The 26294-nt window shown below is 42.0% G+C and overlaps 2 protein-coding genes across 2 annotated transcripts; both read left to right on the top strand.

The window, feature by feature from the left end:
- Window positions 1–1752: 1752 nt before the first annotated feature.
- Window positions 1753–16780, top strand: smarcd1 (SWI/SNF related, matrix associated, actin dependent regulator of chromatin, subfamily d, member 1). The gene is made up of 12 exons (XM_010880714.4): window positions 1753–1982; window positions 6520–6695; window positions 6982–7147; window positions 9157–9279; window positions 9360–9476; window positions 9963–10064; window positions 10235–10396; window positions 10662–10759; window positions 10875–11010; window positions 13175–13297; window positions 14838–14939; window positions 15197–16780. Exons 1-12 carry the CDS (start codon window positions 1794–1796, stop codon window positions 15248–15250), a joined length of 1548 nt encoding a protein of 515 aa, XP_010879016.1. The 5' UTR covers window positions 1753–1793; the 3' UTR covers window positions 15251–16780.
- Window positions 16781–18102: 1322 nt separating this feature from the next.
- On the top strand, window positions 18103–24531 carry LOC105016698 (glycerol-3-phosphate dehydrogenase [NAD(+)], cytoplasmic). The gene is made up of 8 exons (XM_013138039.3): window positions 18103–18221; window positions 19471–19648; window positions 20002–20142; window positions 20399–20537; window positions 20908–21020; window positions 22225–22461; window positions 22679–22785; window positions 23220–24531. Exons 1-8 carry the CDS (start codon window positions 18181–18183, stop codon window positions 23314–23316), a joined length of 1053 nt encoding a protein of 350 aa, XP_012993493.1. The 5' UTR covers window positions 18103–18180; the 3' UTR covers window positions 23317–24531.
- The last annotated feature ends 1763 nt before the right edge of the window (window positions 24532–26294 follow it).

Here is a 26294-nt window from a genome sequence, read left to right as displayed (position 1 = left end):
CAGAACTCGTATGCAGCAGGTGAGCAAACAGGCAATGAGCAATCTCTGCCTCCTGATGCCTTTATGAATACAATCATTAAAAAACATAATACCATCAACATTACAAATACATTTTTTCAACAGAAAATGACTTAATACAAAGACAGTAGCACAAAGATAAATGTCTCTTTAGTCCAAGCAGACACAGTAAAAACTTTTAAAAGTTCCAGTGGATCAACCCTTATCAAAACATGATGTCAAACATAATTATGACTCTTCAGTTACATATATTTTATTTTATTTACACCACAAATCCCCAAATAACTTAGCCTAAAAGTTACATAAATGTATATATAACCCAACTTTAACATTAGTCACTTATAATCTAGTCAACATCTTTTATATTTTTCGAAAGATGGCTTTGATACAAAGCTGTTATAAATCATTGTATAACTACACTCACCTAAAGGATAATTAGGAACTCCATACTAATACTGTGTTCGACCCCCTTTCGCCTTCAGAACTGCCTTAATTCTACGTGGCATTGATTCAACAAGGTGTTGAAAGCATTCTTTAGAAATGTTGGCCCATATTGATAGGATAGTATATTGCAGTTGATGGAGATTTGTGTGATGCACATCCAGGGCACGAAGCTCCCGTTCCACCACATCCCAAAGATGCTCTATTGGGTTGAGATCTGGTGACTGTGGGGACCATTTCAGTACAGTGAACTCATTGTCATATTCAAGAAACCAATTTGAAATGATTCAAGCTTTGTGACATGGTGCATTATCCTGCTGGTAGTAGCCATCAGAGGATGGGTACATGGTGGTCATAAAGGGATGGACATGGTCAGAAACAATGCTCAGGTAGGCTGTGGCATTTAAACGATGCCCAACTGGCACTAAGGGGCCTAAAGCGTGCCAAGAAAACATGCCCCACACCATTACACCACCACCACCAGCCTGCACAGTGGTAACAAGGCATGATGGATCCATGTTCTCATTCTGTTTACGCCAAATTCTGACTCTACCATCTGAATGTCTCAACAGAAATCGAGACACATCAGACCAGGCAACATTTTTCCAGTCTTCAACTGTCCAATTTTGGTGAGCTTGTGCAACTTGTAGCCTCTTTTTCCTATTTGTAGTGGAGATGAGTGGTACCCAGTGGGGTCTTCTGCTGTTGTAGCCCATCCGCCTCAAGGTTGTGCGTGTTGTGGCTTCACAAATGCTTTGCTGCATACCTCGGTTGTAACAAGTGGTTATTTCAGTCAAAGTTGCTTTTCTATCAGCTTGAATCAGTCGGCCCATTCTCCTCTGACCTCTAGCATCAACAAGGCATTTTCGCCCACAGGACTGCCGCATACTGGATGTTTTTCCCTTTTCACACCATTCTTTGTAAATCCTAGAAATGGTTGTGCGTGAAAATCCCAGTAACTGAGCAGATTGTGAAATACTCAGACCAGCCTGTCTGGCACTAACAACCATGCCATGCTCAAAATTGCTTAAATCACCTTTCTTTCCCATTCTGACATTCAGTTTGGAGTTCAGGAGATTGTCTTGACCAGGACCACACCCCTAAATGCATTGAAGCAACTGCCATGTGATTGGTTGATTAGATAATTGCATTTATGAGAAATTGAACAGGTGTTCCTAATAATCCTTTAGGTGAGTGTAAATTAATCTCACAAAATCTGTATGTATGAAAATGTAACAGCAGAGTTCGCTGTTGTAACAAAGATTCTCTGCTACATCAGCTCTCCTCTTCTCGCGGTAACTCCTTTCCATTATCCAGTGGCGGACGCAGAGGAGATGGCGGCTAGAGGTAGTTTTCAATCAGCTCCAACTGGAGGTAGTGGCGGCGGAGGAATGGGACCTGGACCTCCGGTGCAAGGTGGAGGCCCAGGCATGGGACCTGGGACTCCCGGAGGAAGGATGGGACCCTCATCAGGCGCACAGAACCACCTCTATCGCTCCCCGATGCCTGGGCCTGGATACCCGGTAAACTACCCCTAGCCTTTATGGCTAACCTCATCTAGCTAGACTGTAGAACAAAGCATTTGTCAAAGCGGTAGCAAATGTTAGTTAAAAGCTAGCAGCAACTAGCTAGCTAACGTTAGTTACGGACTTGGGCCTATATAAAGACTGTCTGTTTTCACTGGTTGTCTTTCGTTGGTTGTGTACTCACTAATGTACCTATTATTCTCAGTGTTATGCTTTTTCTGCATAACCGCTAGTTAGTTAGTTGCATAACTAGCTAGCTTGTTACATACAGTATAGTAGCAAACTACGGGTACACAGAGCTTTACAATTACAGTATATTGTTTATAACCGCCAGCTAGTTATGAACTATCAATATATCCCCAAATGTACAGTACAGTAGTTACAGTAAATAACACGCAAATACTGTTAACTAACGATGAGTTAGATATTTTTCTAACGTTATTAGTTTGGCGCTAGTTTGCTTGCTAACTATAGCATTTAGCATCCGCGGATGATTGAATGATAAAGTGTATTGTCTGTTGGCCTCTCTTTAGCTAACGTTAACATTAGATGTCTAATGAAGTCAACCTAGTTTGAGTCATTTGTCATATTTAATCAATTGTGTTCGATTCAATAAAGTCTAACTAGCGTTTGTTAATATGATTTGTTGGGGGTGACTAAACAAAGTGTCGAGTCCTGTGATTGTTCTGAGAAGGATGGAGGTTAGTTAAACATGGATCAGCGGTTCTCAACCTGGGGTTCTACTACCCTTCGGGTACCTGACTCGCTGTACACACAGGAGATACTTTCAACGAATAACGTGGAGCTATCCAGTTGCAGATGGGATTAGGGCTTCAATATTCTAAGAGCTTTAAAAACTAAGTAGTTACATACTTATTATGTTTGCTATAGATGTGTTAAGGTCAGTATGAGTCTAGTTATTAAGACTTAGTTATTAACAGTTACGGAGGGTTACATATTCTTCGCAATTCTTTGTTCTCAATTGTGATGAATAATATATCCTGTAAATATTTGTTGTTGGAGGTTCGCAAAATCTGACAATAATCCAAAATGTGTTCCAATAGCTTTTTGTAATTTGAATATTATAATTTTTTGCACTCAGATGTTATACGCACGTTCATGTTGTTTGAAAATGTTTAGTTCTTGCAAAGATGTTAGCAAAGGCAAGTTGTCTGCTTAATTGTTCAGCAGCTAAAAATTAGGCAACCCTTTGTCTAGTACAAAATGTGGATTTAATGTATTTTTTTAATATTCAGTGTTATTGGGAGAACCACCTGCTACTCGACTGTGACAATCATAAAATGCATGCTGCTTCTGAATCAAGAACACAGAACATGTTAGCCAGAACAGTTTAGTTGAATAGGTTGTTGCATTGCTTCACAACTATATAACAATGACTCTCCAGTAGATTTAATTTAAAGGAGAACATGCTCATACAGAATCACAACCCCATCCCCCCTCTAGATGTTGAAAAATAAAAAAATATTCGGTGAAAGGATGTTCTCTATCTACTCGTGTCCTTGACTGCCTGGAACACAAAAGCTTGCCATCCCATCTGCCACATCTTTACAAGCAACCCTGTCACAAATTCTGTATGCGTTAGAAACAGTCAACATTCCTTTGAGTAGAAAACCAAGGCTGCACAGAAATTGAAAGTGAATTGAGTGCAGAACAATTCAGTCCAAGGTTATTCAATTCTTTATTCCATTCATACACACACCAGTGACTTCATTTACAAATGTTGTGTGGGAAAAAAAATTGTTTCCCAGACAATACACAAACATTAATTTTTCTTCCTTGTAACAACAAAGGCCTATGTTTTGGGGTGGGTGAGAGGTTTACAAATATGTTAAGACATTTGGTCTTGGCTAGCATTTGAGCCCTATCGGCTGACATTTTGGCCATACGGTCAAAGCATTTGTGGAATCTGAGCATTAACATTTACAATATGAATGTAGGTTTCATTGGAAGTGGATGTGCCTAGGTAATGAGAACAACAGAAACCTCTCTGTTTAGATTATTTCTCTGTAGGTTGCGCTGTGATAACCCCAAGAATGTTCACATTGACCATTTTGCATGGGGGTTACTGTCTTAGAAACCTGATCTTTGCTAGGTAGACACACCCTTCAATGTATATATCAGCTTGTAACCAACACTACAGTGAGAAGAGATTTAGTGAGATGAGATTGAGGTTGTGTAAGGAAGACCAGGTCCATAACCTCATGAACAAGACTATCTAATGCTGCATTAAATAATGGAATTGCTCTCTCCCTTGACAAACGGGTATGCGATAATTATTACAACCACTATACGAAACCGGCTGATTTCTAACACATTTGAGGCAAGCTTTTCAGGAATCCGTTATTTCAGTTAGTTATTTCTAGCTATCACTTTGTGTTAATTAACATGACTGTTTCAAATTTGTTTTTATCTTTTTGACTCACATAAATCCCTTGGTGAAGAAAACCAACCCACATTCCTTACTGTGGGTGAAAACTAAGGAATACATAGGAGCCGGGTTGTGGGCTTTTGTGTGTGTCTTTGAGAAGGTGAGGAAGGCCGACTGTGCGGTCGGTTCCGGTGATTAGATACCAAGCAGGGATCAACCGGAAACTGGACCCGTTCAATAAGATAAATGAATATTTCAGTTTCTGTTGCAAAATGTATATAAAAATGCTGCATATACTAATGAACTGCGCCCAATCGCGGTCTGTCGGTCGGTCATAGCCAGGCAGACCTACCGGCTGCAGCTTGCAGTGCAGGTGTATATTGCAGAAGAGGGCAGAGTGCATCAGCTCGGCAGCCCGTCCTCCAGGGCTGCAGAGGAGACTGAAAGAGAGAAAGAGGGGTGTGTTTCTAGCTGGAGCCTTGCTGATCTGTTCTGTGGAGGTGGGCTCGTGATCCATGTCTTCTGTCTGTTAGCACTCCCAGCCTCTATTAACACTCATGCATTCGGAAACACGAAGTCGCCTGTTTGAGTTCCTCGCACATGGATTGGTGAGTGATTGGGTTTTGCACTGGTTTTTTTTGTTCTTGTTCGGCTACAAAATAGAGCTTGTGGCTCCTTTTTGGTAGAACTTAAAGTAGGCCTATGTTTATTTTCTCTGTAGCTACTTACTACCTGAAATATGTTTTCACTGGGTAGTGAATGTGTATATATTTGGTTTTATTTAAACATTTGTGACACATTGCATTTTATTTCAAGATGATTAGGACAAATTTTGTTTAATTCAGCTGTAAAACAAGGTGGCCTTGAGTCAATATGTAGAGCATTTCAAATCAATTTCCATCCTTGTTTTGTTGTCTTGCGCTGATGACGTGATAGATTGTCCTTGAATGATCGCTCAATTCAGTTGAGATATCTGTCAAATAATAGCTGGTTCCTGTCCATATTTTATGCCCTTACTGTTGATCACTATTTTACCCCATGTAGGTTTCCTGTTTTTAAGTCATATTTATTGTTCATAGTGATGCCCTGTTTATTCTATTTCATTCACGCCACTACAACGTCTATTCGGAGAATCGGCGAGAAACCTGGCCGTATTGGTGGAACCTTAGCTGTAACAGAGTGGGTCCTGAGCAGCCGGGACAACGTATGGACATTTCCCTCCACTATTAAGTACACCTAGCCACATCCTTGACTTAGATAACGTGAAGGTTTCACTAGCCGTTATACTACTTTTCTCTGGAAAAGGTTTGCCGTAATGTCTTTGGTCTTTGACTTATTCCTTTGTTTCATTAAGGCTTTTAATATACGTTTGGTCAGTGCGGTCTTCGGTTTGGGCTGTGCTGACCGGCGGTCTTCGGTTTGGGCTGTGCTGACCGGCGGTCTTCGGTTTGGGCTGTGCTGACCGGCGGTCTTCGGTTTGGGTTGAGGTCTGATCGTAGTTGTACACTGTGTCAGATGTTCTGGTTTTCTCGTCACCTTTCTTAATAGGAAAACATTTTCTCCCTTAAATTTCAACCATTAATTGAAACATCCCCTGACTCCTCCTGTTATCTCCTTTATCATAATTTATATAGTTTCATCTTTCTTCTCTTTTGTCCTCTTCCATTTCCTTCTCCTGCTTCCTCCTTCTTTCTTCCTTTCTTCTCCTCAATTATTTTGTCTTTACCTGTTACTGATTTTTTTTCTTTTCTTATCTCTCCTCCAATCAAACACAATCCATATTTTCCTCTCCTCCAGTCTCTCACCCAGGGGTGTAAAACACATATTACCAACAGCCGCGGCTATTCTACAGCGAGGTCGGAGGGCCACAGTGAAAATTGCTTGTGTTTCTTTGCCGTCAAAATGTGTCCTCTGTCCATTGTTGGGGGAATGTTCTACGCTTCATGACCATCTAGCTTGATTTTCTGTTATTGTTAGCGAGCTGGATACAATCATGGCTGGTTTTGTATGAAGAATAATATATAATAATACACTGAACTTAAATGGCGCTTTTCTGGGACCCAGCGACGCTGACTGTGGGTCCATTATCATTACTACACTGTCAATGGGGATTTAGTCTCTTTGTCTCTGCTGTCCCTCATCTAGAGACCCGGTGGGATGCCCCCATCCAGCCGTATGACCCCCCAAGGTCCGTCCATGGGGCCCCCAGGCTATGGCTCCAGCCCCGTGGCTCGTCCCGGGATGCCTGGTGTCATGGATCCCTCCCGCAAGAGGCCCGCCCCTCAGCAGATCCAGCAGGTCCAGCAGCAGCGTAACCAGCAGTAAGATCTCACTGACTATGATCAGGCTATTTTAGGCGTGACTGGATGTGTTTCAGAAGTAAGCCACGTCACATCGAGAACTTTATGCACTGAATGTACGCAATTACTGTATATACATCGTTTTTGAAAAGGGGGTCAGCAAAATGACTGCAATTTAAGAAAATGCCTCGGTTCTTTGTCCTAATTCAGGGGTTTACCGTATTCATGTTGAAATAAAGCTGTTTGTGTGTAGCGTAAACGGGCCTTTTGGTGTCTTAATCTGCCTGTTTTGTTACTTTTATTACAGTACTAAGAAAAAGAAGATGGCGGATAAGATTCTACCTCAGCGAATCAGAGAGCTGGTGCCAGAGTCTCAGGCCTACATGGATCTGCTGGCCTTCGAGCGGAAGCTGGACCAAACCATCATGAGGAAACGTCTAGACATCCAAGAGGCCCTCAAGAGACCCATCAAGGTAAACCGGCAGCCTGGGTGTCTGATGGCAACGGCTTCAGAAGGATGAGGCACAGAATTCCAAATATTCACCCCGTAACAAGAGGCTATTAGCAATGCAAATTGATTTGTTGGAGCACGTTCTGACTGCCAGGGCCGGCTCGTCCATTAGGCAAGCAACGAGGGTCGCAGGTCGACGGTGGCATTATTCTGTGCCACAACAATTAAAAAATGTCTTACACCTGTGGGAACTAGTGATATTGACTGTTAGCCGTCCTGTGATAAAACAGTGGCCACTTTGTTGAATGCAGCTCTGTGGCACATCAACAAAGCTCAGTCAAAGCTCCATTTAGTATGCTAATGAGAGCATGAACAAGTAATAATGATGTTTTTATAGAGAGGAAATGCATAAGCACTAAGGATACATCTAAATATTGTTCAACGGTTGTTAGAATTGCTTTAAAATGGTGGATAATGTTGTTTATTTGTAGTTTTTACATTTTGTTATTTTTATTTATTCTCCATTATAGTTTTGATGATTTAAGTCTTAATAGCGTATTAATGACATTTATATCCAGGCACTGTATGTGGTACAATTGCCGAAAGAATTTCTGTGATAGCGTTGTTTTTATTATATAGATAATAACTTTAAAAGTGTCATCAGATGCGCACAAAAAGGAATTAAAATAGCTGATTGGGTTAGTCATGTGAAAAGGTGAGTACATCCCCTTTCTTTTTAATGTCTGGACACATGGATATTTGAGCTAAATTCCAACCATGTACATTGATAAAGCAAACCCAGTATAACAAATCACACACCATAAAATATAGTTTGAAACCCTTTATGCAATTTCATTATGCTGGAAAGTTAGTGCGTCCAGCCCCCCCTGCGATCTAGATCTGCTCATCCCACCAAATACAGTCCAAGAGCTGACCAAAAGATACTTGTTGAAATCTCTAAGAACTCCGAGGTTTATATCTTGGGATCCGCTGGCCTCTAGTTGCCACAATCAATGTCCAAGTGCATTAGTCACTTGCTCTGAGATTGAACAAACAAAACCAAACTCCTCTTTTGAACAGGGGCTCTTCTTATCACCCATAAGGCATGGAGGTGGTTGCATTCTGGTTTGGGGCTGCCTCGGCCTGGCCAACCTGCCTTCATTGAGTCAACCGTGAGTTCTGTATTTGTACCTGAGAATTATTGAAGAGTATGTGTTGCCATCTGTCAAAAAGGTGACCTTTAAAAATCTTCTAACAGAACAATAATCCAAAACACACAAGCAAAGCTACAATACAGTGGCTCAAAAAGAAGAAATGGTTATGGAATGCACAAGTCTAAGCCCTGTGAAAAAGAATGGGTGAATATTTCTCCCAGTAGATGTGAGAAACTGACATCCAGTTATAAGACACAACTGCATGTAGTTATTTCATCCCAAGACTGTAACACCAGCTATTGAAGCTAGGGGGGTACAGATTTTGTTTCTGAACTATGAAACAGATTTTTGATGAATAAATGATTGGAAAGTCTAATGTCTTTTTAGGTCCGCTTTCTGTCAGTTGTGTTGGAGCGAAGACTGCATATCAATATATCCAAATGCATCGTTTTTAGGGGTTCTACCTTTTCACGTCACTGTCCATGAATATCGGCAAATTATATCGTCCAATCAATTTCTTTTTTTATTGGTGCTTCAAAGTTCTCTGGCGATGAGACAGTCAGCTGGAGTGGATGGAGAAATGCGACAGAAAATGTGATTCAGCAAGGCAGACGCCTGGTTGAAAGGGTGTAGTCTTTACCAGGTTTCAAACTCTGCCGTGTGTTTATATTGTACAGGCTGCTATTGTAGTTAAGCAGTTAAAGGAAGAGGATGGTGAAGAACAACCAGAACCGGGCCTGCTGGCTACGCTGTTTCCTGATAAGCTCGCAGCTCTAATTGTTGTCTAGGAAAGGGTCCGGCTGAACTAGCCCGGTCTTCACACGTTGCTTGTTTTCGTCAAGGAAACTCACACGCAATTGGTCTTTGTCATGTACAGCAAAAGCGAAAGCTTCGCATCTTCATATCCAACACCTTCAACCCCGCCAAGCCTGATGCAGAGGATGGAGAAGGCACTGTTGCATCTTGGGAGCTCCGTGTTGAAGGGCGCCTGCTTGAAGACGTAAGGCTGAACAGTACTTGTGAGTTTTTTTTTTTTTTTTTTTGTGTGTTGCAGAAATGCCTGATTGTTTTCTTTCTCAGACTGCTGTTTCCAAGTACGAAGCCACCAAGCAGAAGAGAAAGTTCTCGTCCTTCTTCAAATCTCTGGTCATCGAGCTGGACAAAGATCTGTACGGTCCGGACAATCACTTGGTTGAGGTAAGAAACTGTTTGGTAAATTAAACTATTTCAAGAAGTTTATACCAAACAAATATATAAAACTACATTCAAGATCTCAGAAATTGTCCACATGCACCCAAAAACGCAACATTTTCATCCTCTTAGTTAACATTTCTCCTATGCGAAGCTAATCCGTCCAACTGAGAATCTAAAAAAAATAAAAAATTGCAGGTTATTTTGTTACATGGTGTAATTCCAGTTTCATACCTAGCATGTCGGTATGACCCCTACAGTATGTAATTACGCTGAACTGGATTGTTTCCGTTCTAATACCACCATTCTCATGATGACAGAGGTCAGTGTTAGTTGTACATGTAATATTGTCTTGAGACTGGCCCAAGTAAGACGGGAGTTTCGGTCACCGTGGGGGAAAAGCCACATGTATTTACAACGTGACCTTGGCCCGTGGTTAACTAAGTGGCGTCAGCCCTAGTCATTTCCTGTCATTGTTCTGTATGTCTGCAGTGGCACAGGACCGCGACCACTCAGGAGACTGATGGCTTCCAGGTGAAGCGACCGGGCGATGTGGGCGTCCGTTGCACTGTCCTGCTCATGCTGGACTACCAGGTGAATAAAAACCAGGATGTCTGGGCTGGAACGACTCTTCTCAAATGCATTGTTAAGCAGGAACCTAACTGTCGCCGTAGCACCCCTGACACACGCGATTGGACATCACGGACGGGTCGTGGAAACGTTATGCTAAATGTCTGGTGACGGTGACTGTTGTTCTTGTCCAGCCCCCTCAGTTTAAGCTGGACCCTCGCCTGGCTCGGATGTTGGGGATCCACACCCAGACCAGGCCGGTCATCATCCAGGCCCTGTGGCAGTATGTCAAGACCCACAAGCTCCAGGACCCCCACGAGAGAGAGTTCATCAACTGTGACAAGTATCTTCAGCAGGTGAGCGTTCAGGACGCGTCTGGCCGATGGGTCAGGCTGTAGTCCTTGTGACTAATGCTGAAGTCGGGTTATTGTGAGGTTATGTGCGGCAACGTAAACGTACCGCTTTTATACATCGTTTCCAACGCCTGTGTGTTCATAAGAGGTGATTACCAGACCTGGTCCTGGTACTACTTTGTCAGAACGTTTGACAAAATAGATTTGCGCAAAATCCGTCCAAAATTCAACCGTGTGAAACTTAGTAGGTAAATGTGTTGTGTTCTAGATCTTTGAGACCCAGCGGATGAAGTTCTCTGAGATCCCCCAGCGTCTCCATGCTCTCCTGATGCCTCCAGAACCCATCATCATCAACCATGTCATCAGGTACCCCGGACCTCTGGCAGCGTCTCTACACTGTGCTCGGTCGCGGCAGGGTTTCACAGCAGAGCCAAATGAAGGTTTTAAATGTAGTTAAGAGCCTTTGTCCATGCCCTCCCAGTGTGGACCCCAACGACCAGAAGAAGACGGCCTGCTACGACATTGATGTGGAGGTGGACGACACCCTGAAGACCCAAATGAACTCCTTCCTCCTGTCCACTGCCAGCCAGCAGGAGATCGCTGGCCTGGACAACAAGGTATTCGGGCATCAAGTCTATACTTTGGCCCTTCTATGTTAACTCAGAAAGTGTGTGTGTGTGTGTTCGGTTTCACCATCTTCGCCACACTATGGCAGTAAAACGAGGAAAGTTCTGCCAAGTCGGGAAGTTAGAACGGTTCTCATTCTGAGGCGTTCGGTTTAGGCCAGGAACCCATGCAACAACGGTACTTCTAATTTTGGTGTTAGAATCAGGTTAGGGTTACGTTTATTGATAAAGGTTAGGTTATTGAGGAAACGGTTATGTTCAGCTAAAAAATATATTTTCGAAGGTGCTCAATTGCCGCTCCACATCTTGATGGTTGTACATACGTTTGTGTTTCCTAGCAAGCTAGCGCTGTCCTCAGTACTTCTGAATGTCAAAGGTTTGTTTGTAGAGTTAGGAGTTGGAACCCTGTAATGTCTTGGGATCTCTTTGTAGTCTCACGGGCCAACTCTCACTGACCGAGAGCACGTCCTTGGTGGTCTTTGTTCTGTGTCACACACATTCTCGGCCATAAATGAAAGGCGTCCCATTGACCTTATGACAATAAGAAGTATGTCTGGAACGGTTCTAAACACAAACAGTCAATTATACATGTGACAGTCATGCAAATAGAATGCATACAAAAATAAATTCAAACATTGGGGCTGATGCAACTGATTATAATTTTTTGCTAAACGTAACTAAAGCCTGGCATAACGTTAATGCAGGGCAAAAAAATAACACTCTGTCTTTTCTCGTGGCTGAAGCGTGACAGACGTTCACTAGGCTCAATACCACCGACAGGCTACGGTGCAGTTTAACAGCATCTGCCCACACTTGGTTACTTGGTTCTGTTTTGTGGTGTGCTATGATGATTATGTGATTTAGAAGGCAGTGATTCAGCTTTGATGTAACTTAATTAAATTTGACCCACTGGTCTGTTCTGTACATGTTGAGCAGAGTTCGTACAGTGAGGGGAAACAATTATTTGATCCCCTGCTGATTTTGTACATTTGCCCACTGACAAAGAAAAGATCAATCTATAATTTTAATGGTAGGTTTATTTGAACAGTGTGAGACAGAATAACAACAAATAAATCCAGAAAAACGCATTTCAAAAATGTTATTGATTTGCATTTTAATTAGTGAAATAAGTATTTGATCCCCTCTCAATCAGAGAGATTTCTGGCTCCCAGGTGTCTTTTTATACAGGTAACGAGCGAGTTTAGGAGCACACTCTTAAAGGGAATGCTCCTAATCTCAGCTTGTTACCTGTATAAAGGACACCTGTCCACAGAAGCAATCAATCAGATTTAATCAAACTCAAGATTGTAGACCTACGCAAGGCTGGAATGGGCTACAAGACCATTGCCAAGCAGCTTGGTGAGAAGGTGACAACAGTTGGTACGATTATTCGCAAATGGAAGAAACGCAAACAGTCAATCTCCTGGAGGAGGAGGAATGCTGCCTATGACCCCAAGAACACCCTCCCCACCGTCAAACATGGAGGTGCAAACATTATGCTTTGGGGGTGTTTTAATGCTAAGGGGACAGGACAAATTCACCTCATCAAAGGGACGATGGACGGGGCCATGTACTGTTAAATCTTGGTTTAGAACCTCCTTCCTTCAGCCAGGACATTGAAAATGGGTCGTGGATGGGTATTCCAGCATGACAATGACCCAAAACACACAGCCACAAAGGAGTGGCTCAAGAAGAAGCACATTAAGGTCCTGGAGTGGCCTAGCCAGTCTCCAGACCTTAATCCCACAGAAAATCTGTTGAGGGAGCTAAAGGTTCGAGTTGCTAAATGTCAGTCTCAAACCCATAATTACTTGGAGAAGACTTGCAAAGAGGAGTGGGACAAAATCCCTCCTGAGATGTGTGCAAACCTGGTGGCCAACTACAAGAAATGTCTGACCTCTGATTGCCAACAAGGGTTTTGCCACCAAGTGCTAAGTCATGTTTTGCAGAGGGGTCGAATACTTATTTCACTCATTAAAATGCAAATCAATTTCTAAAATGTTTGTTCACAGCCTACAGATGCAGAGTTGAATCGGCAGTCACTTTCTAAAATATTAGATCTGGTATCCTGGAGAACAGGGACCAGCTTCCCCTCAAAAAAGTGTGTTAAACTGTCATCCCTATGTTTTAATGCCATTCGTGTTGGTTGTTCCAGATTCATGAGACTATTGAAACCATCAACCAGCTAAAGACCCAGAGAGAGTTCATGCTCAGCTTTGCCAGAGACCCACAAGGATTCATCAACGACTGGCTTCAGTCTCAGTGCAGGGACCTCAAGGTAAAAACACACAGGAGAAACGCAGTGCTCCTGTCACAGTGCAGGGACCCTATAAGGTAAAAACACAACACTTGTGCTTTATTTGGATCACAGTTCTGTAGGAGTGAAGCAGTGAGGGAGTACACTTGTTGTGTATTTTATGATTTTTATGTTGTTTCACCTAACTACTTTAAGATAAACACACTAATTCTGGACAAGCGTGTCTGATAAATGACTAGTAAATACTGCTGTGAGAAGGGCTTAATCAAATAATTGTGATTTGATTGCCTTGTGAAATGTACACGGATGTCAAGCTGAACACACCGCTTTAGATTACCTCCATCGCCATGTTCATTAGGGGAGAAAACATTCTGGCTGCACTCAGGGACCTCCGGGGAAATACTTCTCTCTGGGGCATAATTTAATAGTGGGATGCCTTTGTAAAACGACAGCAACTGCGTTTGAAGGGACTTCAGTGTACAGACAAGGACCATATCTTCTGACATTTACTGTATAGGCTTTCACTGACTTACTAGTGGCTTTGCAGTTAGAGAATCTGTGAAATTTCAATCACAGCCTGTGTTCAATTAACATCCGGGTGAATTTGCTTGTTTACTCTCTAACAATCAGTAGGTGAAAGGTCAAGACCCTTGAAGTAACCTCAGACATGGAAAACAATCCACTGCTGCCTGATGCTACTAATGTATTACTGTCATGGTGAAGTAATACCAATGTAATTGGGAGCAGTGTCAATTCTATTGAATACATTTCTATATGAATGCCCTGTCTCAAATTACTGCAAAAAAGTTTAATGATCTGTGAAGAAAAATTGTCCTTAATGCATGAAGAGATGCGTCACTTTTTATTTTTTGGGATCAAACCATTAAAGTTAATTTGGTTTGTGTGGCTGGAAGGTTTTAACGTCTCCTCAGCTTTGTTAGCAATTAGCTCTCACTGGCTTCCATGGACATATGTTCCACTGGCAGTGTTTGTTCAGCTGGTTCTTGGAAAAGGACCAACCTGGCTGCACTGTCAATGGCAATGACACCGTGGGGTAAATCAAGCTGAATCCCGTCCAAGGTTCACGGCTACTTTTCCCTGAACTATGAATGCAGCCTTTTGCTTGGATAGCTGGCTTCCTACTGCCTGGTGGTGCTCTGTATGCAAGAGGAACTCTTCTGAGTGAGATGGAGATTTGTGTCCTGAGAGACGATTCCAGAGATTTCTGCCAGCGATATCTGGCATAAGTTAACACCGACTGAAAATTGTTTTGAATAACAAATACAGATGTTTCTGCCGATGCTTATTGTTTCTGCTCAGTCACTTTAAATCAGCGGCTTTACGTTTACGTTTCAGCCAACGCTTTTGTCCAACGACATTTACACAATCAGAGTGAATGGCCAGAGATCTGCCACAGCAACGGATGCATCAGAGAAGAGGATTAATAAAAAGCAAAATAAATGTTTGTGTAAAGACGCGTCCTTAAATCTGAGAGACTGTGTTGACGAGTTGGCCTGGTCAATGACGTGTCTAATGGTCTGTTGTGTCGTGTGATTGGCAGACTATGACCGATGTGGTCGCTAACCCAGAAGAGGAGAGGAGAGCCGAGTTCTATTTCCAACCGTGGGCCCAGGAAGCTGTGTGCCGTTACTTCTACTCCAAGGTAACTTCTGCCTACTGTTGGCGCTGTGCTAATACCTGTCCTTGGATTTGGTATGATGACATTGGACCCCTTTGTATGATGACATTGGACCCCTTTGTATGATGACATTGGACCCCTTTGTATGATGACATTGGACCCCTTGGTATGATGACATTGGACCCCTTGGTATGATGACATTGGACCCCTTGGTATGATGACATTGGACCATCTCTTGGTCCACTTTAGCTGTAATCTCTGTGTGTTTGAATGCGTTTCAGGTGCAGCAGAGGAGACAGGAGCTGGAACAGGCCCTGGGAATCCGAAACACCTAGACAAGACGGTGTCTTTAACAGACACAGGCCAACAGAGGAAGAAGGGAATGGCTTGTGGTTCTAGGCATAAGGATGACCAGTGTGGGACATGAATATACCTTAAAGGCCCCTGACTTTTACAACAACAAAAATACATAGATAAATATCTTGGATACACTGTTTTCCTGCTGGTGGTAACTATAGGATATCTTTTTTCTTTTTTTACCGCCACTCAGCAGCCAATGTTTTTTTTTTCTTTTTTTTTAAGGTCTACGTCTTACCTCAATGCATTCCCTTTCTGTGCTGACCTCTCGCACAGATCACTGGTCTTTGATTTTTAGGCCAAAATGAGTTTAAAATGACCCCCAACTAAGTATTGATACTCCTTCCTAATAACTAATATTGTATTTATTTTTTTAGATGGTGATGTCAACTCAGGTCATTGCATTTGGCTGTAATAGGAGCATTTGGCCTTTCAAATTCCACTCTGAATCCTAACTTATTATGGTGAACACTACGATTCTGGTCTTGATAGGTTTTGATGGGTTTAAGTGAATATTCAATTGTCATCTATATTTTTTTTTAATTTTTTTTTTCCTCCAAGGTTATTTTTGAGTGGCTCTCGTCCAGAATTCTAACTGTAGAATATTGTGTACCTCAAATTTAGTTTGTCTCCTTTGTGCTTCATTAAGCTCCTTTGAACACTTCAGTTGGATAACAGCAAACCAGACTGTACATGTTGTGAAGATTTAGCATATTGGTTTATGTAATCATTAATGGGGCATTTTTAATTTTGAACTTTTTTGTGGAGCTCATTTTATTTTATTTTTGGAAAGTATTAATTATATTAACACGTTAGTTAGACGTACTGAATATGGAATTAGTGTTTAGTAGTAAGTACCTCAAGTCTATCTAGTTTTGTAAATACTGAGCAGCATAGTCTGACAATCGACGTAGAGAGAAAAAAAACAATTTTCACGTTTTCTTTTTTTCTTTTTTGACTCATTGTCTAATGCTCAGATAGTTTGACTGACACGCTCCCCTTCAAGTAATCCCAATGTTTTGATACTATTTGATGGAGCTTTCAAAAAAGAAAAATCCTGGTGAATGTAATATCCTTGTCATAGGCTATTTTTAGTGAGTGAAAGCCATCCACACTTGAGGATGAACGACGAGCTGTGGTCACTGCTAGATTTTACATATTTAAGAAAAACTAGTGGGTGGGATTAGTATGATAGAAAGCTGGCAGTGTTTCCTTTGAAACTTGTAATGTTAAGGATGTTGGAAGCTTGATGATTGGGCTCAGTTTATCCGTTTAGTAGTCTTGAATTAAAGTGCCATTCATTTTAAATTGTGATTATTACCTTTATTGAATTGTATTTTCAATACATGTTGTGATTGTCCTCATTACTCCCAAGACTGTAAAAGATGATACTGAGTACTGGTTTAAATCTTCTGACTTAAATTGTATTTTCCTTCCATGGACCAAACCTATTTTTTTCCCTGTATGTTTCAACCCTCTGCTATAATAAAGGAGATCTCCAATGATGACTCCTTAGTTGTAAATTCATAATTTAACAGTTGCTGCAGTCCAGAGGTGGGATGACAAGGGACCAGATTACCTGTGTCGCGTCCTGTGAGGTAAGGCCGCATTCTGAAATGTAGAGCAGGAACTGGCTGAATTAAGGAACCGGCTTAATATTTGCTAGCAACACTATGGTGTTAACAAAGGTTGTGGATGGATCTAGGAGGATGAGATTCTAGAAGAGTGAGTTAGCCAGTGAGAAGAGCCTCTGACATGGGAGATCATTCTCGGGTTGAGTGACCTGTTTTAACTGGTCCAGGCTGGTCCGAGACGTCACACTCCAGTTTTTTTTAGAAAGAGACAGCTGTAGCTTTTGATGTCAAAGTTGTAGTTTTGTTTTCTTGATGTGGGGAGCGGTTGGAGTCAGAGAATGCAGTCACTGTTTAGGGATCAGCTGATGAAGAGAACCCGCAAAGGGCTGATGGGACCTTGAGTAAATGTGTTCCTCAAAGTGTCACGTTCACCGAGGAAGTCTCCAAGAGCACCTAGTGGATAGCAGATTACAACAACGTTAAGTGAAGTGACAAAACCCCAAAGATGTCATATGGAACTGCGGAGTCTCCACTTTGGAGTCTCCACTTTGGAGAGATGTACCTTTGCCAGCACTTGAACAGTCTCTTAACCTGTATCCTCAGGAGTGTCTTCAGTTGGAGTTGGATTTCAGTTGTGATTTCTGTCTCTGACAGGGCAAGAAACTCGGTCTTTTGACAACAGATTGACAGTTGCAAAGGCATTGTGGGCATCTCATTCACACCATCCCAGCTGGAGATGTTTATTTTTACTGGTTTAAGCAGAGAAGCTCATAGGTCTCCAGACCTTGTGGACTTCCCTGGCTAGCGGGAGCTTTAGGGTCTCTGGTCTAAGAGTGCTTCCTCTGTCCTTTCCAGTATAGATCTAGTCATGCAACCATAGGTGTGCATATTGTGTTTATAGGACGTGGTGTTTTTTCAGGTCAGCTGCTCTTGTGAGACGTTATGGATAGTTTCTGCTGGTGACAGGAGGCATGAGTTACCACACTACAACAATGCATATTTGATTTGTTCTTGTTTCAGAAATTGGCATTCTTGATCATAGTCTCCCTTTTCTTAATATCGGGTTTGGTTAAAGGACAGGGTAGCCGGGTGACGCGCGTCAACCACGGGCCCAGACCCGCGACCCTGTAATCTAAAAAACGTATTTTGAAATGGTCTTCTTGGAACTTGTTTGGTTCTCATCACAAGAACCAATGAATACGAGAGGGCGTGGCCATAGTGATCCCAGTACCAGGTATAAATATAGTTGTCCGGTGGTTCAGAGATGCGTTCACGAGCCCAGCTCTTCAGAAAGTGTTACAGACAGCGGGTAGTGGGCTACTGTACTGTACATCATGGCACCAAAGAAAGTATGCATCATTGGGTCTGGCAACTGGTAGGCAACTTTTTTATATTGGTTTATTTTAAAACTGTATAACATGACGTCTAGAGTGAACTGATGCATATAACATAAACGGACTGTAGCCTACTGTACAAGACAACGCAGCTGTTTTTGCATGTCAGCGTATTTCAAATGCCTTTCTTAAGACTGTAATTTTAGTTCGTATCAGTAACACTGTCAACCTTTGAGTCTGAGTACTCGGGTGTGGGTCAGGTTGTGCCTGTGAAGTGGACAGGACTGTGATCAGTGATGTTTATTTAGCGTGATGTGATCTCATCAGGGAAAGATTGCTGTGAAAAGGACACACTGTTGTCAAAAACAGTGCAGCGACCACTGCAGTTTGCAAGCTTGCCTTAGTAATAGTGTTATTAGTAATAATGGTGATATTAGCACCACTAGTAATAGCTGTGGTGTTATAATGGATTACTTATGGAATTGTGCAAAAATAATGATTTAGTAATTATATATAATGTAGTGTATTGCATGATCTGGGCTGGACCGCCTCACGCACGGCGGATATCGATGTTAGGCTTTACCATTTTTGCGTGGACTTCTGGTCCCTCACAATTATTGTTGAAACCTGGTTTACCCCCTCACGCACCTGAACCACGAGCCTTTCAGGTGATACATCATACCTCGCCACCTAGAAAGTGCTAATCAGCTTAAACACAAGGTGATGAGTTTGAATGGTGGTCGTAGCAGTTTGTCTGAGATTTATGCTGCTGTGACAACAAACATCCCTTTGATGCAGGCTACTTCCTTGGGAATGTTTTGGCTAATTGTTTTCTAAGAGGTTGTGTGATGTTCTGTTGTGGAAGCTACTGGAACAAAGGGGGGAATGTTGTTTAGTCAATATTGACTGAACAATGGAGGGAATGTTGTTTAGTCAATGTCGACTTTTTTGATGTTTAAAATATCACTATTGCCTCACATTCAGGTGCTGCCCGGTCAATGTTCTGTTCAGGCGTGGGGGCCATAGTAAAGTGAAGGCAAAGAATGAGCTATGTTAATATTTACCGACTTAACATTTAGAATCCCTTGCTTAATCTACGATCTCTTTAGCACTTGTTGCAGAATATTTGTTGCAAGGAAGCTTAACTGATCGACAGTAACCAAATAGAGAGACAAGCTTGACTAACTGAACAAGGCAAATAAGTTAATACAAGTAATTGTATCTGGATCAAAAATTGTAAAGTGAAACCATTATACTGTTTGAAATAAACATATGTAATGACATCTACAGGGGCTCAGCCATTGCTAAGATTGTGGGTGCCAACGCAGGGAAGCTTGACGCTTTCGCCACCACAGTGAATATGTGGGTTTTTGAGGAAACAGTGAACGGCCGTAAACTCACCGATATCATTAACACAGACCACGAGAACGTTAAGTACCTGCCCGGACACAAGCTGCCCCCCAACATCGTAAGTAACTGCCAGGGACACACTGTAAGACTCATTCATTTCACGGTTCCAAAATCCTCTGAACCGCTGCCTGGTTCAAATGAGATCCACTGCTCTTTCAGAAAAAAACCGAATATACCTTTCTTATCAAATAAAGCACAACATATCTGAATATGGAGCTGAATAATATGCACCCATGCTTTTCAAAGTAAACCAGAAACACCAGTGCTGCTAAAACATTTACGTTTTCCCTATCACAACAGTGTAGTGTATGTGTCACATCCTTGGTTTAACATTGCCATGTTTCTAACCGATCCCCAACCTTTTAAGTCCTGCCACACATCTCATTGCTGTCACCTCTTTACATCATATAGGTGGCGGTCCCCGATGTGACAGAGGCTGTGAAGGGCGCAGACATCCTGATCTTTGTTATTCCACACCAGTTCATTCACAGAATCTGTGACGCCATCAAAGAGCACATCAAGAAGGATGCTGTGGGCATGTCCCTCATCAAGGTGGTTTTCATTTCAGGACCTGCTGGGGAAAGAACATACGCATTAAAGTGACCACAGTGACAGTGAATTTATTAAGGGCAAACTTCTGATTGCATTTACCAGAATTTAATACAGCAGCTTCTGACTGTTGCTTAGAGGTGAAGATAGCAACAGATGTATCCATGGGGATGTGGTGTATCCATGGTTACAGGCTGTGCATGAGGGGGGTGGCAGTAACAGATGTTCCTGTGTGGATGTGTTGTGTCCATGGTTTCAGGGTGTGGATGAGGGTCCGGAGGGCTTGAAGCTAATCTCCGACGTCATCCGAGAGAAGCTTGGCATCACCATGACGGTGCTGATGGGAGCTAACATAGCCAATGAGGTTGCAGAGGAGAAGTTCTGCGAAACCACCATTGGTAAGTTGTGTTTGTGTGTGTTGGCAGTTGATTACTCAGGCCAGTACTGTTACACCACGGTAGCATGCTCATTTTATGGGCAGTCATTTGTATGTTTGTTTTTTTCTCCCCGGGTGTAAGAACCAGGAATGGGGCGTTGTTTGTTTTTGTTTTTTTCACCCAGGGTGTAAGAACCAGGAATGGGGCGTCATTTGTATGTTTGTTTTTTTCACCCAGGGTGTAAGAACCAGGAATGGGGCGTCGTTTGTATGTTTGTTTTTTTCACCCAGGGTGTAAGAACCAGGAATGGGCGTTGTTTGTTTTTGTTTTTTTCACCCAGGGTGTAAGAACCAGGAATGGGGCGTTGTTTGTTTTTGTTTTTTTCCCCCAGGGTGTAAGAACCAGGAATGGGGCGTCATCCTGAAGGAACTGATGCAGACCACCAACTTCAGGGTGACCGTGGTGGAGGAGGCTGATGTCGTGGAGATCTGTGGGGCTCTCAAGGTGAGTCTTCAGCACCGGTAAGGTCAAGCGGGCTGTTTTGACTCAAACTTAATGTGACATTGACATTTCTCAGCGATTTTAATAGTTGTGGCCCCTTCAGTCCTTTGCCCAAATTTGGTCTATTTAACAAATGTCCGTTGGTCAACTTTGGATTTCACAAAAATAATTGGGGATATGAGCCATTAAGAGGATGTGCCATTCTTCTGGGGTGCCAAAAAGGCACTGTTTCAAAAATAAATCACACTCCCATTAATACATTTGAATTTCTATCTGGTTTTGGAAAGAGCAGATTGGGAAATTTCCATTAATAAACAATTCTAAATACAATTTAAGATATTTTAATATGTTTTTACTTTAACATTTAATATATTATATTTATTACAATGTTTGACTTCTCATTGTCAAGAAGGATGCTCTGAGGATGCGTTCATAGATTCAGTTACCATAAAAAGTTTTTACAGTAATATCATTGTTGTATGTAACATTCTATGTAATACTATATGAAATACTATGTGTAATACCACACGTAATACTATATGAACTACTACGTGTAATACCACACGTAATACTATATGAACTACTATGTTTAATTCCACACGTTATACTATATGAACTACTACGTGTAATACCACACGTAATACTATATGAACTACTATGTTTAATTCCACAGGTAATACTATATGAAATACTATGTTTAATACCACACGTAATACTAAATGAAATACTATGTTTAATACCACACGTAATACTATATGAACTACTATGTTTAATACATTACATCAAGGCATGTAATGTATTATATGCCATATGTTTATTTGACTTTCCTTCCACAAAGCCAAACCTGTAGGGTATTAAAGGATGAAGAAGGCTTCTCTAGTTTTTGAATAAGATATTTGTGAATAACAGACTATACTTTTAAATGATTTAATGTATTCGTCTAATGACTTTAGTAAACAATTATCAGGGGACCCATTTCGCTCGACAGCACTCCTTATACAACCAGTGGCCAAAAATCCCAGGGTGCATCTTTAACAAAAAAAGAATGTCCCTTAATTACAACATAAAAACACAGAAGCATTCCCGAGTTGCAGACATTAGTTTTGACATAAATCTTCTCATGCTACAGGATTACTGAGGGACGTTATCCGACATCAGGTGTGAAATCCTGATCCACTTTTCCAACAGCGTTTCTCCTGTTCCCCAGAACGTGGTGGCGGTGGGCGCCGGGTTCTGCGATGGCCTGGGCTTTGGTGACAACACCAAGGCGGCTGTCATCAGACTGGGGCTCATGGAGATGATCGCCTTTGCCAGAATATTCTGCGCCAATGGACCGGTCTCCTCCACCACCTTCCTGGAGAGCTGCGGCATCGCTGACCTCATCACCACCTGTTACGGTGGACGGAACCGCAAGATTGCTGAGGCCTTCGCCAAAACCGGAAAAGTACAGATTTTCTCGCTCTGTATTTTTTTCTCCTGCACGTCCACCTCTGTTCTCTCCTCCTCCCATCACTCTGTTTCTGTTTTGTCTTCTCTATATCTGTCTCTCTTGCTTCTCTTAAGTTTGTCCTTCTACCTGTCTCTAGCTCTCATTCAAGTACATCCCTTTAAGATAATATCCCTTTAAGATAATACCCCTGTGTCTGTGCCTCCCTGACCAGACCATTGAGGAGTTAGAGAAGGAGATGTTGAATGGTCAGAAGCTCCAGGGTCCAGCGACTGCCGCTGAAGTCAGCAACATTCTTAAGAAGAAGGGCCTGGTGGACAAGTGAGTTACAGTGTTGTGGATTATTACTGACTGCAGTCATTCCTCCCTACCGCCAGGTGGCGGATGAGACTTGGGAGGTGTGTTGACATGACAACTGCTCTTTGGTGATGTACTTGTTGAAACCTTAATCGTGTCCAAAGAGAAGGACATGGATGCGTACCGAAGGATCTTGATTTCAGCTGGTTTGCTGCGAAAGTGTAAACAATAACCTTAGTTAGCCGTGATCACCTTGGTGTAGGAGTTGATACATTTTCCATTAGGACATTAGGAAATGGATTGTGAAAGCCTTTTTAAACCTTGAGTACAATACAAAGTCCTGCAACCTCATGATTTTTAAATTCAGATTTGCCACATGTACCAGACATGTTGCATTTACAATAAAACATAAATGCACTCGTTCTCCCTCCCCTTCCATCTTTCCGGCCTTCCTCCAGGTTCCCCCTGTTCACCGCTGTCAATGAGATCTGTTTCCATGGACACCCTGTCAAAGAGTTCATTAGCTGTTTGCAGAACCACCCTGAACACATGTAAGGCTGGTTTGGATTGGAGGGTGTTTCAAACAGATGGACGGACGGGTGGAGAAGAGGAGCTGGGTGACAGAGCACCACACATCCAACCACCCGAATCCCAAGAAAAGAAAAGGGAAGGGGGATCCCCTCAGAAGGAGAACGTCTTCGCTGTACTTACCTCCTGTACAGGGGTGATATACCTCAACTCCCCTGTCATCACAGTACCATTACAGGTCCCTTTCATAACCAGCTGTCTGTTCCATATCGCCACTGTCTTCGCTGTGTGGCTGTGTGTGTTGAACTGTGTCTAGAATGCTACGGCCGCTAGCCTTAACCAGGTGGCCGCTAACCTTAACCAGGTAACCGTTTGTCTTCTGGTAAGCAATGGACATTCTTAACCAGGTGATATGTCTTCTGGTAGAGCAATGGGCATTCTTTGGAAGTGTAACTTACAATTGTCGCAAAGGGTTTCCGTTCTCGACACAAGCAGCTATATTATGTGGATATTGTATTTTTATTTTCAGAAATCCTACTTAAAAAAAATACATGAAAAAGTGCCTTAACATGCCGTTTGATCCCACCCGGTAAATATTTGTCTTGTAAATGGATTTCTGTTCTTGTTCTGTGAAACAAAGCATTTGAATGAACAACTGACTTTCACTGCCAATCCCTGGTTACTTCTCGTATCAGCATGTCCTCCCAACTGAATGGATGAGATTTATTTTGGAATAAATTGTTCAAAAGCCTCAGCCCTAATTTTTTTGCTTTAATATTTTGAAACATGCAGTGCTACAGGGAAAAAGGTTGAGAACCTTTCCCCGTGCAAGCTATGCACTAAAGAGCCTTTCAGTGTAATTAGATCTTAATCCGACTCCTTGCCTGCTACCCTAAACTTTTCACCTTTACCATTTTCTAGAGTGGCTACTGCAACCTTTCTCTGTGCTGACACCTACGCCCGCAGTGCCGCTGATGTGGTTTGGAGAAAATCAATTTAATATTCCAGTTTGAATAGATTTAATTCCGATCATATCTTTTTGAGAGTGGAGAACAGTTCATGCATCCCCTGAATATTCGCTGTGTCAGGATCCTCAGGGCCAGCTTTACCTTGGACTCAGGGTTAATCCTAGCTTCCACAGATTTTTCATTTTGTTTAAGATCTGTATGTTACGTTCAGTTCAGTGCGCTGATATTATGTTTGCGTACATTTTATCAATAAATATTAATTGTCAGATTTTAATGGGTTCCATTATGCCTAAATCCTCACTTGAATTTAAGAGTGTGTTTATATACTTTGGGGGTTTGTGGGGAAATAACTAAGTTGTTTAGTAAAAACTATTATTATTTTCTTCGTTCTTCTCTGAAACAGTTTGTAAAGGAGATGCCAGAGTGCGGGGGTTTATGTAATACACTATACGTAGCATAGATTCGCTAGTTGCCATGGTTTGCATAGTTTGTGAGTCAGCTAGACTGAGATGACCTAATAATAGCACGCCCTACTCACTCCAGCCTAGGTGGGAGTCAATCTAAATATAGCCTAGTTTAACCTATTCTACAGGAGAGCAGATAGCCTATTGGTCAAGAGCGTTGGGCCAATAACCAAAAGGTCACTAGTTCAAATGCAAGGCAACATGGTCAAATCTTTATCATTGCACTTGACCGAGGCACTCCACTCTGATTGCTCTGGATTAGAGCGCCTGCTGAGTATTAAATATATTTCACATTTATAAGGTTGCTCCAAATCCAGGGGAGAGGCTGTGGTGACTGTCCAATCAGATACTGTATGATGGGGGCTCCCTATTAAATATACATACTCCCACATTCATTCAAAGCCAACTTTCACTTCAGATCTGAATCACCACAAAATAAACTTCAGCATTTTCCTGAGCCTCCTTTGGCCTTGAAATGCTTAGCCTTATGGTTTGGGTGTGAAGAAAACAACTACATTTGTTTGGTACACAGACTTGATTGGACCGTTACCAACTTCACAACATGCAGTGCCATCCCAAAAAAACAGGCTTAATTTCCCCCCTTCACACAGCTCCTACACTAAAATGACTGTACCATAATTTTAACCATTTCAGAGTGTTATTTTACACCAGTGTGAAAATCGATCACAGTTAGGAAGTCAAATAGTATCACCCAAAAGAAAGGGCAAAATGGGGTTAACTGGAATGCATAGTCTGTAGAAAGGGACGCCTGCCCTCTCTTCAGGTCCTGCATGACTCCAGGACAAGGAAGCGTGTAGGAAAGATCATCGATCAAGCAAGTTGCCTCGATCCAAATTCTCCTCTGGCGGGCAGAGGGCAGTAGAGGTCAATCATGACCAAAAATCCCAGGTGATTTGGATGTCAGCTAATGGGCCCTCTGTCCTACAGAACCTAGTTACCACAATAAGACACCTCCAGACAGTTCCCCAAATGGCCCCCGGATAAACAGTCTTATACAGATACAGTTAACGTGGACATCAACTGTCAATCAATGTGGATTAGATGCTCATTGATCACGTCCCATTATCATATATGCTTAACAGCCCACTGTATGTAGACTGCCCTCCTGTGGTGAAAACGAGAAAAAACAAGGTATTCACCTGAGAGGCGAGAAAGAAGTTAAGAACAATCATATCCATTGTTTATCAGCGTCACCTTACACTTTAAAACGAGTCAAAGGTGCATAAAGTACTAAATTCAGGGGTGCCAATTATAGTGACATGTTTTTGAAAAAAATATCTATTTATGAATTAACAATGACATTTCTCATTGCCTTTTCATAGTTTTGGTCTTCGCTACGAGCAGCAATGTAGCAGCAATGTACCTGTATGTAAACTTTTGTGTATTCTGTCTCTAAATGTTGAATGCAGCAATATTACATCAAATAAAATTCTGAGTTTGTGTCAATGTACTAAGTGATTCTGATGGAAAGAGTCCAATACATTTTCATTATTCATTTAATTAATTTATCATTAGCCAAACCGCAATTGGAGTGGTGTTTTTTGTCATACTA

Source organism: Esox lucius, chromosome 17 (assembly GCF_011004845.1).
Source record: "Esox lucius isolate fEsoLuc1 chromosome 17, fEsoLuc1.pri, whole genome shotgun sequence".
Classification (NCBI taxonomy): Eukaryota; Metazoa; Chordata; class Actinopteri; order Esociformes; family Esocidae; genus Esox; species Esox lucius.
This window is presented reverse-complemented; position numbering and strand designations above follow the sequence as displayed.

What these genes read in the sequence shown, in the direction of transcription:
- LOC105016698 (XM_013138039.3), top strand. Translation starts at nt 18,181, where the DNA reads ATGGCACCAAAGAAAGTATGCATCATTGGGTCTGGCAACTG. An exon ending in ATCATTGGGTCTGGCAACTG is followed by an intron (nt 18,222 to 19,470) that starts GTAGGCAACTTT and finishes TGACATCTACAG; the next exon opens with GGGCTCAGCCATTGCTAAGA. An exon ending in GTTCTGCGAAACCACCATTG is followed by an intron (nt 20,538 to 20,907) that starts GTAAGTTGTGTT and finishes TTTTTCCCCCAG; the next exon opens with GGTGTAAGAACCAGGAATGG.
- smarcd1 (XM_010880714.4), top strand. Translation starts at nt 1,794, where the DNA reads ATGGCGGCTAGAGGTAGTTTTCAATCAGCTCCAACTGGAGGTAGTGGC. An exon ending in CTCAGTGCAGGGACCTCAAG is followed by an intron (nt 13,298 to 14,837) that starts GTAAAAACACAC and finishes TGTGATTGGCAG; the next exon opens with ACTATGACCGATGTGGTCGC. An exon ending in GCCGTTACTTCTACTCCAAG is followed by an intron (nt 14,940 to 15,196) that starts GTAACTTCTGCC and finishes AATGCGTTTCAG; the next exon opens with GTGCAGCAGAGGAGACAGGA.